This window comes from Diadema antillarum, unplaced genomic scaffold (assembly GCF_040938485.1).
Source record: "Diadema antillarum isolate AM-2024a unplaced genomic scaffold, OU_Dant_1.0 scf00000090, whole genome shotgun sequence".
NCBI lineage: Eukaryota > Metazoa > Echinodermata > Echinoidea > Diadematoida > Diadematidae > Diadema > Diadema antillarum.
In genome coordinates, this window is record NW_027270979.1 from 796781 (window position 1) to 815282 (window position 18502).

Sequence of the window (18502 nt, forward strand, 5' to 3'; positions counted from 1 at the left end):
TTCAAACAGAAATTCAAAGAGGGAGAGAGCTCGACTACCACACAAAACAACAAGGAAGAATGTACACATCATTCATCTCCCCAAATGGGCAAAATCTCAGTATTTAGGATGGGAAAAAAAGAGAAAAGATTACAGTTGATATAGGATTACATCCCCTCTGTTATTCTGGCTCCAGAGATGACAACCATAAACGTCAGTTCTCGAGTATCTCCATTCTCAATATTTCTGGCTGCTCCGCCCACATTGACGTCACGGAGAAACTGCACCCTTGTGCTCGAGTATCAAAGTTGACTTTTGACAGCGAGCAAACAAAATGAAATAATCACAATGGCCTAGTCAGACTGCCATAAGTGCAGACAAAGTAAGATGTTCAATTGTGACTGAGCAGAACATTAGTGACATTGGCAGCATAAACACACATAAAAAGAAGACGCAGGAAGATGTTTTTGCAGCACAAAAAGAGGGTTTTCTCTCTCAAGAATGCCTCTGAAAAGATGCCTTATCAAAGTAAGCAGGTGTTGTCTTATGGTTCCTCTAAAAGAGCACTTATGATGTTGTAGCTGATGTCTTTTTTTTATATAACTTCTCCAACTCCACATGGAAGCTTTCACACTTTTACAAAGAGCTTGTTTGTAAACATGATAAAAAATGCATCATCTGTTAATGAATTATTTCTGGAAAACCAAAAGTAAACAAAAGATTTGGTGTCCTGAGGGTGTTACAATTTTGTTTCTTCTCTCACAAATTCTTTTTTCCACACCAAACATGGTCACAGTTCGACAGTATTTTAAAATTGAGTTTGGTTCAATTTGGGTGTCTGTTTGCAGTCTAAATGCTCTGGCTTTGAAACATGATTAAAGGAGTTAGAGTTGAGCTTGACCTTAAATGCATATCCCCATGGCAACAATGCAAACGCATGTGAGACGTGCGTTAAACTTATGGACCTTTCATGCATTTGTGTCGTTCTTTTGGGCACAGCTTCCCTGAGTCGCATGCGTTTGCATCGTTCTTCAGGGCACACAATGATATATGTATAAACACTCCACATATAGTCTTGCCTGCATGTGTAGTGTGTGAAAGAGTTGCATGTTTGATCATTAGGCAGTGGGTCTAGGTCCAATTTAGATAAAACCTTCTTCTTTTTGTTTAATTTTACCATATCAGTCAAAGCCAATTTAAACCTGGTGTGGAGTTCCATCCTAAGGTACATTCACACTCAAGATTACACTGGTATTAAATACTACAGTAATTTGTTGGAACAATTCTCATTCGTAAAATACCCTGGTAATAGATATTGCGGTAATTCACTTGGTAATGTTCTCATTCATGAAGTACAGCAGTATATTTTTTTTTATAAAGTATTGCGTATGTGTATATTTCCAATGGGAAAAGACACACAGCGTCTTCCTCATACATACATACATACATACATACATAAATACATATTGAGAAATATACCACTGAATTGGTGTTATTTTGTGACATGATTCAGACTCAAATCTCGGCATGGGTATTTCGCGCAATCTTTAAAATCACTGTCCTCAGTACCACGGTAATTTGCGATGTATTTCACAATGTATGTATTCGTGTTCATGATACAAAGCATTTGAATTAATAACTGTATTGGAATTACTGCAAAATTTTGCCATCAGTGCAAATGCACCTTACGTCACTTCATTTTGGTAACATTATCAGCAAAGGAAACACGCAGCCATCAATGACTTTCTTGCTGTCATCGCAAATGACTTTCTTGCTGTACATCGCAAATTACCGTGGTACTGAGGGCAGTGATTTTAAAGATTGCGCGAAATACCCATGCCGAGATTTGAGTCTGAATCATGTCACAAAATAACACCAATTCAGTGGTATATTTCTCAATATGTATTTATGTATGTATGTATGTATGTATGTATGTATGAGGAAGACGCTGTGTGTCTTTTCCCATTGGAAATATACACATACACAATACTTTATAAAAAAAATATACTGCTGTACTTCATGAATGAGAACATTACCGAGTGAATTACCGCAATATCTATTACCAGGGTATTTTACGAATGAGAATTGTACCAAGATACTTGCAGAGAAAATGTCCACGAGACATACGCCATACGTCACAAGCTTCTGCTATACTGTATTCAAATCTGCGACAGAATGTCCACTTGACGTGACTTCTTTATTTTTCCTCCTCTAAAACTGAAATAATCCTGAAAATGATGGGGGAAGGGAAAGGAGAGGCGAGAGTTAGAGTAGGTTTTGATGGCTATAATTACATCATCAGATGCTCAAATGCTCAGGAAGGGAAAATTCTGTATGTAAATTCTGCTATTTCCACTCCGTCATTTTCGTTTTTCTGTTTTTCGTTTTGTCGAATCATTTGGGGGAACGTGTGGAGAATCTACTCCTACTCTCTCTCTCTCGCTCTAACTCACTTCCTCTGTTACTATACACTGTAATTGTGTAATCAAATGAAAATCAGCAGAGGTTCTCGATTTGATTGAATCGTTAACTCTTCAGTGGAGGCATAATATTTGATTTCACTGTCATCTCTCTCTCTCTCTACTCTCCCACATTCTACCCCTTACATATCACTTACTACATTAGGAATGATTGTGACTTTCATCTTTTCCTACTGTTTCAGCTGTAACGAGTGTACACTGAAAAAAAAAACACACACAACAACAACCAAAGTCCACAGTGGCTCCACTGCTTAACATGGCTGATACACTATAGAGATATGTAATGTATGAACAATACTAGATATCAGTAGTCAAAACACATAGGCTTACATGCTGCGACATACTAACATTACAGTACAAGAGAGCTCTATGATAGCTACGCACAACTGTTTACCTGCATGCAGATCAAAAAACAAACTGGTACACTGTTTGTTTGTTTGTTTTGTTTGTTTGGTTGGTTGGTTTTTTAAAGCATATGTCATAGGCAAAATCATATTTTGGTTTACAATCTAAGAAACTGCACATATCTCACATGCCAAATCACATTTCAGAAAACATATCTTTCATTTTGAAAAGCATACAACTTTTCTAATTTGTGATGAAGAAAAGAAATGATATCATATAGGAATATTATTAGTTGGCAGCTGGGGGTATGAGGCGTCTCAAGCATGGATTCTCCAAAGTGTTTCTCCCTTCCACTGTGACTATTTTATATAATGGATGCTATTGTACATTATAAACTTGTTTTTTGCAGTAATGGGGTTAATGCATAAATATGTGAACAGTTTGAAGGTATAAGGCATTAAGTCTCTTTTGCTGACTACAAAAAAAGAGGAAATATTGGCTGTATCTAAAAATAAACATTGTGTCATTATCATTGTAGCACAATGTAAAAATGCACCCACGTAAAAATGTTTTAAACATTTGTAAGCAAATTCGTTCAGACCAATTCTTGAAGTAAGCTCAAAGAACTACTGTAAACTTATCACAAGAGACCCGCGGGTCTAGCGCTCACCTGAGTATCGCAAGTTCACCTTTCACGCAGTCACTAATCTAAATTATTCACAGATCTACCAAAATTTGACCAGGCATTCTGAAGTAGAAGATGAAAATGTACAATAAGGGCCCAAATTTTTAAAGATTCCTTAATTTGGGGGATTGGGGGCCCCCTGGGGCCCTCTGGGTGGGGCATGGTGCCCATTTTGATAAATTGAGATCCTGACCCCCTAAGGATGCTACCTGCCAAGTTTGACGAAAATCTATCATGAGGTTTTCAGGAAGAAGATGACAATGTACAATTCAGGCCCCCATTTGGACCTTCCTAACCAACCCCCCACCCCCACCCCCCCCCCCACCCCTGCCCCCAAGAGGGGCACCCCTGGATCTCCTATGAACAAACTCGAAACTACAGTCATTAATGTACTCACTCATAGTATTATCTTAGCTGTATAACTTCTGATTCTAGAGAAAATTTTTAACGATTCCTTCATTTGGGGGGTTTGGGCCCCCTGGGGGCCCCCTGGGTGGGACATGGTGCCCATTTTAACAAATTGAGATCCTAACCCCTTAGGGATGTTACCTGCCAAGTTTGGTGAAAATGGGTCATGGGGTTCTAAAAAAGAAGATAAAAATGTACAATTTAGGCCCCATTAGGACCCCTCCTCACCTCCCTCCCCTGGGTCCCAAGGGGGGCACCCCTGATTCTGCCATGAACAAACTTGAAACTGCAGTCATCAATGTACTAACTCATAGTATTAACTTAGCTCCATCACTTCTGGTTCTAGAGAAGAAGATTTTTAAAGATTCCTTAATTTTGGGGATTTGGGCCCCCTGGGGGTCCCCTGGGGGCCCCCTGGGTGGGGCATGGTGCCCATTTTAACAAATTGAGTTCCTAACCCCCTAGGGATGCTACCTGCCAAGTTTGGTGAAAATGGGTCATGGGGTTCTCAAGAAGAAGATGAAAATGTACAATTTAGGCCCCATTAGAACCCCTCCCCACCCCCCTCCCCTGGGTCCCAAGGGGGGCATCCCTGATTCTGCCATGAACAAACTTGAAACTACAGTCATCAATGAACTAACTCATAGTATTAACTTAGCTCCATCACTTCTGGTTCTAGAGAAGAAGATTTTTAAAGATTCCTTAATTTTGGGGATTTGGGCCCCCTGGGGGTCCCCTGGGGGCCCCCTGGGTGGGGCATGGTGCCCATTTTAACAAATTGAGTTCCTAACCCCCTAGGGATGCTACCTGCCAAGTTTGGTGAAAATGGGTCATGGGGTTCTCAAGAAGAAGATGAAAATGTACAATTTAGGCCCCATTAGAACCCCTCCCCACCCCCCTCCCCTGGGTCCCAAGGGGGGCATCCCTGATTCTGCCATGAACAAACTTGAAACTACAGTCATCAATGAACTAACTCATAGTATTAACTTAGCTCTATCACTTCTGGTTCTAGAGAAGAAGATTTTTAAAGATTCCTTAAATTTGGGGGGTTTGGGCCCCCCTGGGGGCCCCCTGGGTGGGTCATGGTGCCCATTTTAACAAATTGAGTTCCTAACCCCCTAGGGATGCTACCTGCCAAGTTTGATGAAAATCGGTCTTGGGGTTTTCAAGAAGAAGATGAAAATGTAAAAAGTTTACGCACGACGCACGACGGACGACGGACGACGGACGACGCACGACGGACGACGCACGACGCACGACGCACGACGCACGACGCACGACGCACGACGGACGCCGGACGAAGGGCGATCGCAATAGCTCACTTGAGCCTTTGGCTCAGGTGAGCTAAAAATGCAATACATGTACTCCACATAGGATGTAGTGCCAGAGCGCCAAGACTGCTCTAGTCTAAACAATAGAGGGCAGTATGACTTCTGCATCCTGGTTCATTGTGGACATTCACCTAGCCACCATGTGGCACATAATGTCAGGCCATCACTTGAGAATGTTCACCTTTGAACCTGTAATGCAGGCAATCCAATGACTTATCAGCTTTTGTTTTGATCATATCCCAGATTCTTTGTCTGCAATTTTTCTTTTTTTCTTATTTTTTTAAAACAATACCATTATACATCATTGTACTTCACAGTAACCTCGGTTCAACCGATGATCACATTTCATTCATGTGTAATAGGTTTTTGCATTAAATTGATATATTTGATTTGTGCATAGGGGTCGGGGGGGGGGGCATCCCCTTCAACAATTGAAGACAACTGCACATCCCTAATCCCCTCCCACCTGCCCCACTCCCTCCCCCAAACTCATGTCCATTCAAGACTGTTTACATCTATCCAAACTTGCACTGCACAAAATTCGCAATCAACATAATACAAGAACTTAAGATGATGGTAAAGTTGGATGCTTTTCGCCCAGGTACCTACCTAGCTAACCAGGAGTATAAATCTCTGGCCATGCTTTTTCTTTGTGAGCGGTCGCCCCGCCTCAGACGCAAACAAACACACACAGCACGAGCGGGCGGCAGAATGGAGCAGGGTGGGGTGGCGCACGAGTCAACCAGTGGAGTTATATTTCCGAATGCAATATACTAGGTGCAGCTGGTAAGCGAATACCCACTCATCCGCCTCTTCATCACTCCAAATCGATGTTGGCGAGGGTGGCGGGCGCTTCCGTCACCACGCTATGCCTCACTGTGGCACGCTGCTCCAGATTTTTACGTGCGAGGACCATCTTCCCTTTCACTCACTTTCCTCTCACCGTTTCCATGGACACACCCATTGTGATCGTGGCGTCCATCATGTATTCCACTACAGGTGATGCTTCAGTTTGAGCAGTATTATGCAACTGTCATATTATCTCCCTGGATTACAGGTCAGATAATGTACAATGTCGTCGGGGAGCACGCACTCTCGCATTACTTCACCGCTACTATCGAAGCAAATAGCTCTTGTTGGGCTTACGAGATTCCACAACTATGTGAATGGGCATCTGGCAGCAATAAGCCAACACACTCTCACTCTCTCTCTCCCTACACTATCCAGTATGAAGTGCATTCCCTATAAGATAACAATTGGTTCTGACAGTGAGAACACTCTTAATGATTTTGTCAAAATTTGATAGTGATGATGACAAAAGTGCTACCAAGAGAACAATGTGTTTCCTAAGAAAAACAACTTAACAAAAGAAAGACTGACCATATATGGTAGTAATGTATACAATTATGTTACTCTTTCAATCGTACATCAGCATAGTAACCACACTAATTTAGATAGTTTGTGGAACAAACACGATAAAGGAATGATTATTGAGCATAGTATGGATTTGTAAGTGCATGTAGAACAGTGCTCAGGATTGTTTGTATAGTAATATCAGAATCTCTGTATATTCAATAAATGCATTTGTGATTACTTTGAGATTATCAAGTAGCACAAGTTTTATAATATTTAATCACTGGGAACTTCTCAGGATAGGGAGAATGAAAAGATGATGAAAAGGAAGACACAAAAAGGGAGCTACAAGAGATGGAAAGAAAGATGAAAGAGAAAAAGGATATAAGGAGAATTATGATGATAATGATGTCGATACTAAGGAAAATGATGATGGTGATGATAACGATGCAAATCTCAATCAATTCATTTAATCAAAGGAAATATCCACAAAACCAATGGCAAGAGGGATGGAATTCATGATCGACTCCTGCTCTCTGCTCTACGACTGAATCAATTCGTGCTGAACCAATGGAGAATCGACTGGTTTGTCCAAAACACTTCTGTGGTTAACAGAACATCACACAAGGAAAGGACTGCCGAAGAGAGGGTATGGTTTATTACTGGGAGATCGAGAGAGTGAGAGAGTGATCGCAGAAACCTGTCAGAATGACAGCAGCTAAGGCGAAGAAAAAGAGGCCTCTGCCATTAAGAGTTCCAGAAATCCTGCCGGCATCTGCCTGCACCCGCTCCTTCTGAAAAACCCGGATAATGAGGTTCACCGAAGCTATGTCACATCACGGCCCGGGCACGGCTTATACGACCCCCCGCTGCTGCCACAGACAACGAACGAACGGACGGACGGACAGTCTGCCTGGTGGCAAGACTGTTTACAGACTCAACCGTTTCAGACCCCCCAATAACATCACGAGTCTGCCTCCTCGACTTGACAGGTCCCGCCAAAAAAACAAGGTGTGATTGTTATCCAGAGGAATTAATTCCACTAAGATCCAGCGGGAGGAGTCGATATCCAATGCGCAAACCCGGCGTTGGTGGCAACGGCGGCCGTGATTGCCTTGCCATCAAAACAAGTGCCGTCGATGAGCACGTAAAATCCTTGCGTTCAAGTCACTCTTCAGCGCTACACGTGCATTGACAAACACTTCACTGATTCTTGGTAATCGCTTCTGCAATTTTTTTTCCCTCTCCCGCTCAGCAGCATCTCTCTCTCTCCCTCTCTCTCTCTCTCTCTTTCCTTCTCTTACCACCATCTCTTATTACTACATTCTGGCTGTATCGGCCGCAGCAGCTGTGTGTGTATGTGTGTGTCTGTGTGTGTGTCAGTATGTATTAGAGTGAGTGGCATCACTTTCCAGTGATCTCTCCTCTCTTTCCCCTTTCTTCTGTCTATCTTTATTTTTCTCTGTCTTCCTGTTTCTTACTCTCTCTCCTCTCTCTCTCTCTCCCCCTCTTTCTCTTTATGCCTCTCAACCTTTCTTAAGATGTCTTTTTCTGTCCTTCGTGTCGTTCTTTCCACCTTTTATCTCTGCTGAAAAATGTCAATGCCGGGGAAATTGGTAACACTACTCACATGGGGTGGATACATATGGCACTGATTGATTCACAGAGATGCAGAAAAACCCCAACCTACTTGTCTTCCTTGGTAGAAGAAGGAGAGAGAGGGAGAGAGGAGGAGATACCCAGAGAGAGGGAAGGAGAGGGGGAGAGAGAGGCAGAGAAGGGAATAAGTGGCAACTAGTCAGAAGAATCTCCTCTTTACTGATTCAAGGAAAGGGCTGCATATAACATGACTGTGTGACGTTGTCTACAGGGGGGAAATGGTTATCGGGGGTGAAATGTGGAAGAAAACAACTGGGCTGTTACCAAGCAACAACTTCCTTTACATCATTGTTCTTAAGAGGTCGTGCCAAACACTGCTCAATGGCACCTCAATCAATAAAATTTTCTCACAATTTGTTAGATTTTTATCAAGATCTTTTTAGACCTGACGATAAACCTCTGACTTTCATTCCACATAAATTTCTGTGTTTCACATTCTGATCATTAACAGATGTGCTCCTTGGCACATTAAAAGTCAAGATGATTTGGTTACTACATGAGATTTTTTTTTTCTTTCACAGAATGCGCTTTCAAATAATGTATGTTTAAAATATCAATAAATACACAACTGTGCTAGGAATGCTAAAGTGAAAACTGACATAATCAAATCGAAGTTATCCTCATGTTTACCATCAGCACATCATCTAGCAAAGATACCTGTGCAAGTATAACATCACCATCACAGGTATTTGACTTAGATGTCTTGCATGATAGCCTAATGTACTCTGAACATACAACAAAACTAAACAATAATGGGTTGTTCTCCGCTTTCTACCGGAGAGTTATCATTTTGTGCTTCCAAAAATCAGTATCAACATAGCCAGTCCTCAATAAGTCTTTCTCACCAGGAATAGGGGAGACAACTCTTCTTCCAAAAATGTGAAACTTGCCATGTAGAAAACAAGCAAATTACAAACATGCAATGGTAGAGTCATAACAACCACGATGGTTCTTTGTGACCCTAAATGAAAAAAGACACTATTGAATGGAAAAACAAATAGAGAGAGAAAAACAAATGCATTAGCATTCTAGTGATGGTCTCAACTTTCTTGATATTTATCCATTTTTTAGCTCACATTTTCACTGCTCTGATCTTCTTTTTTTTTTTTACTCACTGTTAAAATTATCAACTCACACAGGAAGCATGACGGAAAGGTGCAGCTGCTATTAAGAACACAGGAAAAGCAATGTCATTCATAATAGATGAATTAACAATAAGCAGAAAATTAGTGCAAAAATGCATAAGTCACAAAGAGTAATCAGCTACTGTAAACGCAGATATTTTTGCGGTACATTAATTTTTGCCTATTTCACACTATTTTTGGCTAGCCCGTGAAGTCTAAAATCTGCACAAAAAAAAAGAAAAAATCTTCAGAAATTTGTCTGCACATTTTGTACAGGTTGACCATTGCGCAGCGCGAATTCAAGAACCCGCTAATATGGTTTTGAGCCACTCTGCAAGAAAAATTTATCACACAAAAATATCAACATTTGCAGTATATGAACCTTATATCCACTTTGATCCACGGAGATTCTTTTGAAGTGAAGTCTCAATTTCCATGCTCATTTGCTAGCCCCTAAATTCAACCGGGGAAAATCTCCCCACTTTCTGGTTCAATCCTGACCAGCTATCAAAATAAGGCCTCACATGTCCTAATAAATGCGGCATAATATTGCACTGTATCACACCCACAACCACAGTCACTCACAAGATGCACATATATTCCTTGACATGACACTGATAGCATGCATTCAGTAATCAAAATTGGTAATAAGATCGCTGGGAGAGTGCAGTCCACTTGGCGTGACCACAAACTATCCAATAGGTCTGCGTCTGAAACCATTCGCCATTCCTCTCACCAGCCTCCAATCCCTCCCCCCCCCCCCAGTCACCACTACCACTTTCATCATACACAGGACAAGATTTTGTTTCCTTTGGCTGTGCCATTGCTTGCATTGGGTCTAATGGCACCACGGTTTACATCCGTGAATTCAGGAGGGTTAGTTCCTAATGGGAGAAAAACCTCAGATGAAGACCTAGTATCAAATGGACCTCCGACACCACAGTTTCAGGTATCAATAGGAAAACAAGTGATATCTCTAGCCATAGTTCATCAAAATTTACAAGTGCAACTGTCTCCATTTTTCTTTCCATCACAACCTCTCCATAACTTTTCACATGCAACACAAGAGAAATGAGTGACTTTTTCCAGAGTTGGTTGATCAATGTACTGAAATATTTTAAGGGCAGCTAATAATGGCAGCCTCTGGAAAATATTTCTCATTTGCTTTGGACAAAGACAGCACTACAGAGAATTTTCATCATGATTCATTTCAAATATTTGTGATATGAGGTCATTGCATCACCTTTCAAACTGTACTGAGTAGTATAGCAGAAAAGGCATTCCTTAGAGGAGGGGGAAAAAAGATATACGGGATAAAACCAATTTCATGTGACGGTTTATGAAGAATCTTAATCTTATACCAGCAAGCTCATATCTATGACACTGTTCTGTGGTCTTCAATAGGACCGCTGCCATGTCACATGACTCGGTAAGGTCAAACACAATCACATCCTTGGTACTTATCACATTCTGTTAGAATTTGCATCTCTGTTTTGTGTATAAATGGGATATTTTTTGTTGTTGTATAATTCTTCTACACAAGATACATCACATCAAGCATTATTGGGTTCCCTGGGCACATTCTCCTTAAAGGCGTAATTTACCATTTGCAGATAAAACAAAAACCCAGCAATAGTGATTCAAAATAGTTCTAAAATGTGAGTTAGGGATAGAAACAACAGCTGTAAACATTTGAATTCGTATTATCAATGTTAAGTATTGTCAAATACACAAAATGGGAACAAAAGTTATAATAAAATGTTTCCACACTAAACCGCCTACAGTTATGGTTTATTACGAAAAATACTGTTATCTCCTTATATTTTAGGCTTTATTGTGAAAAATTTATATGGTAGGATGTTTTGTGATACAACAGACCTACACATACGCATCGAATGTGTTATCTTGAAAAAATTTTAGTCACTGCTCCTGAAGGTAAACTGGACCTTTAACATTTTGGGAAAGCCCTAGGGATAAAGCTCACTAGCTTTTCAGTGGAGCAATCAAAAATTATGACCATCTAATGACTGATAATCCAACTTTTATATTATTTGAGAGAAGAAACAATCGTCAAATATAATTCATATTTCATATGATAGATGTCATACATAAGGCACTGTGACTCGGTGTTTAAAACCACCGACACTAAATCCTGAGGTCGCTGGTTCAAGTTCATCAGCAGTGCCATTTCTGCCTTTCGGCAAGGCACTTTGTTCACATTACCTAGTTGCTCAGGACTGGACATAAAAGCTGTTCATCCTGTGGCTGCTTTCTCATATATTAGCATCCATTTGCTTCCTTTGCAGCCACAGAATGTAAAATGAATCAAAAACTCTAAAAATTGAATTTCAGTTTTTATGAAATCTCAATGCATTCCTTGCAGTGGAAAATGATTTTACAAAAATCCAATCTCAATATTTGTCATAGAATCTCATCGCATCATTCTTAGCAACGAAAAGGATTTTACAAATGGTGATACATGTATGCTAACAGCAAAACTATTAATATCGAAGTATGTATCGACGTGGGGGGGGGGGGGGGGGGACACATGACTGCCACGTGTAACCTCGGTGCAACAAGCGAGGGCAGAAGAACAATGAACATCCCTCCGGGCACGTATCCCGAGTCAGGAATGCAAGATCAAGGTCAGCCAGTAATATGCTGCATGTTTCAGTATAACCCCTCCCCCTCCTCCCCCCCCCCCCCCCTCTTTAACAACTTCCAATCTCTTCTTACAAAACCAGGAGCACATCCACACACATCTCTCTTTCATTCACAGATATTATCTCTGTTACATTGTGTTCCCCCCCCCCCCCCAGCATTATCAGTCCCTCTCTTTTTCTCTCCCTCATTCGGTCTATTCATCTATCTGTCTGTCTGTCTGTCTGTCTGTCTCTCCTTCTCTCTCTATCTCGCACTCACTTTTTGTTTTTTTTCTGAATGTCTCTCATCCATGCATACTGGTCAACTTGTTACAAACCTTAGCTTACCTTCTTCTGGTTTTGACTGATGATACATAATCAAGACAGAGAAAAATAAAGTTTATCAGAATGATTTTTTGTTGTTGTTTCCCCACAGTTGGCAGTGAAAACAAGAGCGTCCTACTGTTAACAAGGAATACGCACTTAAGGGATCAAGTTCCTCTACAGGCAAATAGTTTATATGAGATAACAGATTAAGTTGAACATTATATTTCTTCCTGAATTCCTAAATATTTCAATTTGCCTACAAACTTACACAGCTGCATTAAAAGGTAAAATTATAATCATCCACTATCAAGACCTCAAACAATCTTTTGACTTCAGTGCCTGTAATCCCTAAAGGATGTAAAGCATGTGTAAAACAACAAAAATGAGTCTGTTTCCACTGAAAGCGAATCATCTTCGAAAGTGCTGAAATGAAACAAAATACACGAACATTTTAAGATCTACTGTAGATTTACTAAACAAAATTGGAATTCAGAGATGAAAGGCTTTAAACTTGCATCAACTGTGCAAAATTTCCTTACACACAATGCAGTAAAGGACAAACAGAATTTGCATCTCACAGAGTTGCTTTGAGTCTAAAGAAATAAGATACATCCTCTCATATCTGTCATATGAATAGACTTTTTTTTTTCCATCGTAAGTAATGGATCAAATACTGTTTTTTTCTTTCCAGGACAAATTGGTCACACTTATTCTTGCTCATCAATAATCAAACCCTCCTTAGCTTCTTCTCAACAATCCCCTCATAAACAGAGATTACTTTTATGGTTTGTTTTTTGTTCTTGAAATTGGGACTCGTTATCAGCTTTTAATGACAAGCATACCAAGATGTAAATGCTTAATGACAAATCCAGATGGCAAGAAAGCTGAAAGGACTGTCCCTTTACTTTAGTCAATGCCCCGTTCACATTCTCTCCTCAGCCTACTTTTATGAGGATGTCTCTATCCATAGTTGGGGGGTGTCCATGTACAGTGTGAACATGAGAAGGTGAATAACACTCGTGATATTGACATCCCACAGTAATTGACACAGCCAACATGCCAAGCTTCTCACATTCCTTTCTTTGGGGCACTGCTGGATCAATAGAATGTAAATGTCTTGTTTTTCCCAGGAGGGTGTGTTATTGGAGTCCATAAACTTGATCACCTATCTTTAAAGTATCTCTACTCTACCTATTTCCAGGTTTCTCCTTCTTCTCCCCTCCTCCTCCTTCTCCTCCTCCTCCTCTTCCTCCTCCTCCTCTTCCTCCTCCTCCTTCTCCTCCTCCTCCTCCTCCTCCTCCTCCTCTTCCCTTCATTATTTCATCGTGTCTCCTTGTGGGTGGTGATATTTTTTGTTTAGAGTGTTATTTACCTTTTTTTTATGTGCCCTCCTTCTCTTATTTGTTTTTCCAAAAACACGCTCAGTTAAGTTCACATCTGAAATTCTATCCTCTTTTTTCCCCCGGCCTTCACTTATTTTGTTTTCTCTCTTCAAACTATCCTACAACTATGAACATGGGAAAAAAAGGGGGCGGGGGGGGGGGGGGGGGGGGAGAATGGTTTCCCTGTACCCTATACACTAGCAAATACACTACTTCTGTATGCAATGAATCAATTTAATTTGAAGTCAAATGAAAACTTTAAATCAAATGCGTTCATTCATTGCAGCGCAATCACTATCAAAACATGTTTACCAGTGAGTGCATTAATTGACAAAACGCCACTGTCGGGGCACGTTTTTGTTTTCATGTTACATTTAACCCACGAGTGGTGTGCAGGCTTGCGTTAATGATGCATCACTAACGTGGCACGGCGAACCACCTTTGCATAATTACGAGCCCCTTTTCTCGCTTCCTTCATGCATGCGCACGTTCTGTTCGTCTTCCTCATCCTCCCCCCCCCCCCCCCCACACAACCATAATCCCAGGACAGTTTACCGAATTTTTTCTCTTTCTTTTTTCGTGCATAAAAGACATCATGTCTGCGCAAGGCAAATCAGTATCTGAGGTGAAACTGTCATACGACTCTGGCATGACATCCATAAGACATCGGGATGACAAGCCAATGTTCATCTGATGTCTGTAAGACATGTCTAGTCTTGCAGACGAATAAGCCCCTCAAAGGGACGAGTGCGCGGGCAACTCACGCCCACAAAGATATTAATTTTTATTGCAGAGAGCTTACGCGAACAATCCCATTACTGCTCGACAAATGGGGTGATGTAAATTATACACCTTACTGTCTTCCTAGCAAAATTCCTCATCTTTCCTAGAACTCTGGCAGCTGTGTATTCTAGATAGATATAATTTCACACAAATCAGTGGAGTAAGTGGATGAGAAGCTGATATCTATCCAATGGCCAACATGGTTCCAGAAATACTTTGCACACACCAGAATTTGCCTGCATTATTATTTTTTCTTTCATGCCATATCATTGAAGACATTAGCGTTCTATGTCATTTGTTTCCTTGAAAACTGTAGTGAAACAATCATCAAATCATTGTTAACTCTGTTAATGTATTGTCCATATATTCATATGTGACCACCATCACAAAAAAGAAAAATGATCAGAGTGTGCTTGCTTTGTTTCTAGCCACAACAATCCACGTTTCAATTTTTACCTGCATGAAAAACCGCATGGTAAAATTTTAACAGAACAAAAAAAATGCTTCATCATTCAAGGAACAGAAGTTAGGACTCTGGGCAATTTCAAGTTCAAGATGGCCCGGCCAGTCGCCGGAAAGATTCGCTGAATAATTTACAGGACATCTATGTTTACGGGTAATAAGTGCTGCTCTTCTGAATAAATACGATGAGACGAGAAGTCTGGAGTGAATCAGACTATTGGCAAACACAGGGAGACGGATATATTTCCTTTCTCCGCTCGCTCTCTTTTCTTTCCCTCTCTTCTCTGTCTTCTGTTGCTTACTTCTGTTTTCCCTCGCACTCCTTCAAGCGCTTTATGCCCACTCATTTAATAATACATGATTCCGAGTCGCCGCGAATTGACATGCGGACCGGCGGAGATGCTATCGAAATCAATCACGGTGCAAAGTGTCGCATCGGCGGTGATCATGATGCTTGAGAGTTGTTATACAATACCCTTGTCTCTCTCTCCCTTCATGCATTGTCTCCACGGAGGCATTATCATTTGAAAGGGAAAAACACACAATATGAAGGGAATATTCATATTTCCTTTTTCACTTGTAATCCTTACTAGTTGTAAAATGCTTCCGTAGCACACACAGCAATGAACCAACACAAACACACATCAACACACTCACAATCTTATACACATGATCAATATACATACACACATACATAGACACATATAATGTACACTCATGCATACATACAGTACATATTCATATATATGTATGTTAATATACTTAAACATGTGCATGTTTATATACTTAATTCACTCATTCATATTCATTCATTCATTCATTCATTCATTCATTCACACATACTCATCAAATACTTCGAATCATTAAGATTTATGTTTTCTGTCATCCTGCCCATGCCTTAATTACAAGTCCTTTTTAACAGATATGTAAATTTAACTCTCTCACTCACTCTCATGAAAACAAACAAATGGAGTAATATCCTCTATCTCTCTTTTCTTCTTGTTATTGATACATCAGATCAGAGAAAAGTACTTATCGGGGCACTAATCAGAGCTGCAGCCCAAAGCAGACAGCTGAATGGGCTCAAACGCTGCATAATGAATGCTGAAATATCAATTATGCAACCTTTGTGGAGGTCGGGAAATTCTACACAAGTAGGCCTACACCGTCATCAAAGCTGTTGTATATGAATGGTCAGTGTTGCCGCCAACAAACCACTGCATACGTTGCAGCTAAGGTCTGGGCACTGCAGAACGAAGCATTGCAGTGAACTCATTTTACATCAAAGAAGGCATTCAAGGTGAGACTCTAACGGATATGGGATCAAAAGTTTTAGCGATGACATTCTAAGAGATGCTTTATCATGTTTCGTGAATGAATAAATATATATACATTTTTTTAACTTTTGATATTTCCTTTCACAGTAATGTAAGACAAGAGTGGGCTTCCAGGAAAGTGGAGCATAAATTTTTTGTATGCTCATTTTATCCACGATGATATAAATGATTTGACATATATATCCAAACTTCGCTCTCAAACCTCAAAAAGAAAATAACATTATAAACACAGCCTTCATATCATTGGAGATTTAGTGGGAGACAGTGTGACCCAGTGGTTAAAGCAACACACTCTCAATCTTAGGGTCTGTGGTTCAAGTCCACAGCAACAGTTGTGCCCTCAGACTAGGCAACTTGATCATCCTCACCAAGTTCTGTGGAAGGGAGTTAAATCTGTAGGTGCCTTGGCAGCTTACTCTTAAGCAGCTGAGCAATTCTTTTGATGACCACATCAAACATGACAAACAAACAAACAAACAAAAAACAGACAAACACACAAAGTATTCCGATATCGTGGAAAATCGTTTCACACAGAAAGTAACTTACATTGCTTTTACACTCTTTCTTGAGTGTATTGGTTTTGTACATTAAAAAGCTGATCTGAAGTGCTACATATAAAACATGATTGTCATACCTTGATTCCTTGTTGTCTGGTTCGTTGTCTCCATTTTTATCGCCATCATCATTGATTGCTTCGATCAGCTTTTTCCCTGTATGAGGATAAGAGCAAATAACAAAACACACACTTAGAGAAACTGTCATATCTCACGACTTTGTGAGGAATACCCCTGCGTACATTAGAAGACATCGATAAATATACTGCACAAACACAAAAAACAAAACAAAAACATAACCGCACTCAAGCCCTTCAGAGGCCAAACGCAGATACGGCAAAACCAGAAACATTGGCGGCATGAAACTTTCGCAAATTGAAGCTGACAACCTTTTTGGTTGCATGAAACTTACAGGAAATGCCATCCATGAAAAAAAATCATGAGTATACAACAATTATTGGATAAAGTAGATGAAAACTTTGGTGTGTATTTTACTTCCACGAACTGTGTCTCCTAGTGAAATTTGCAAAAGCTTCATGCACGCGAAAATTTTGTGTTTTACAGTGGTGACCAAAACGTGAACAGACATCTACTGAGTTAAGTGTAGTAGCACTCGATCAGAGCATCGCCTTGGAGACTGGATCAAGAAAAGCTTTATCATAGCAAGGGATTGACGCTGAAATCATTGCATAACATAACATGATTTTTTTTTGCAATGTAAACTAATACCTTCACGATAAATTGTCGCATGTTCTACCAGAGTGATGACGCCACCTTAAAGGTGTCTCCAGCACCAAAAGAAGAAGGAGGAAAAAATTCTACAAAGTGCCTATAAAATCTGGCAGTCATTTTGAGCAAACAATGCTCATGCTCAATATTCTGGGAGCAAATGCCAAAATTGGGTAAGAAGTGACGGAAACTGTGAGGCTTTGTAAACAAGGATTACTATATGGAAAATAGAGGGACAGAGCCTATGCCTCTTGAAAAGGACAATTAAAACTACAGAAAACAAAACAAACATTATCAATCAAATTGTTCTTTCTACCGGTAATTATATGTGGGCTATATCACCAATCAAGGAACTGTAAAGATGGGAAATTCATTCTTGGCCTTTTTGTGTTTTTTCCAAAATATTGCAACAGTTCCCCGGCCCGGAGCGGCACACCGAAGAATCCTGGCTCGCCTGGCCAGACATCATTTCCGACCAGGCATGATGGATTACTAATTGCTTCTACCCTGGGCTAGATCTCAAGTGTTTTAAGGTTGCCTGATTGTCTCTCTTACTACAAGTATAAGCCCATGTGATGACGATAGGCACAAAGATGAATGAATATATTCAGGTATAAAGAGTGATATGCTGATACTTTACTCAATGTTACTGTTACAAGTAATATATACAAATATATATATATATATATATATATATATATACACACACACACACACACACACACACATGCATGTATATATTATTATAAATCTATAATTGTACATACATAAGTGCTTCGTAACATGTTTGTATTAAGCGCTATATAAATATTTCATATCATTATTATTATCATATGTATAAAATCTGTGTCTTTGGATGTGTACATGTCATGAATGTAATCATTCTTTTCCCCCCTGGGGGATAAGAAATGTCATAATTGCA

At 40.1% G+C, this 18502-nt stretch overlaps 1 protein-coding gene across 1 annotated transcript in view; it reads right to left on the bottom strand.

Annotated features, from left to right (window-relative positions):
* The window catches only part of LOC139718155 (uncharacterized), a 627192-nt gene that overhangs the window by 462705 nt on the left and 145985 nt on the right, over positions 1-18502 (bottom strand). Inside the window, exon 7 of the mRNA XM_071629640.1 lies at positions 16932-17007. Within this exon, the coding sequence (XP_071485741.1) occupies positions 16932-17007 (76 nt within the window). The remainder of the gene's footprint in view (positions 1-16931; positions 17008-18502) is intronic.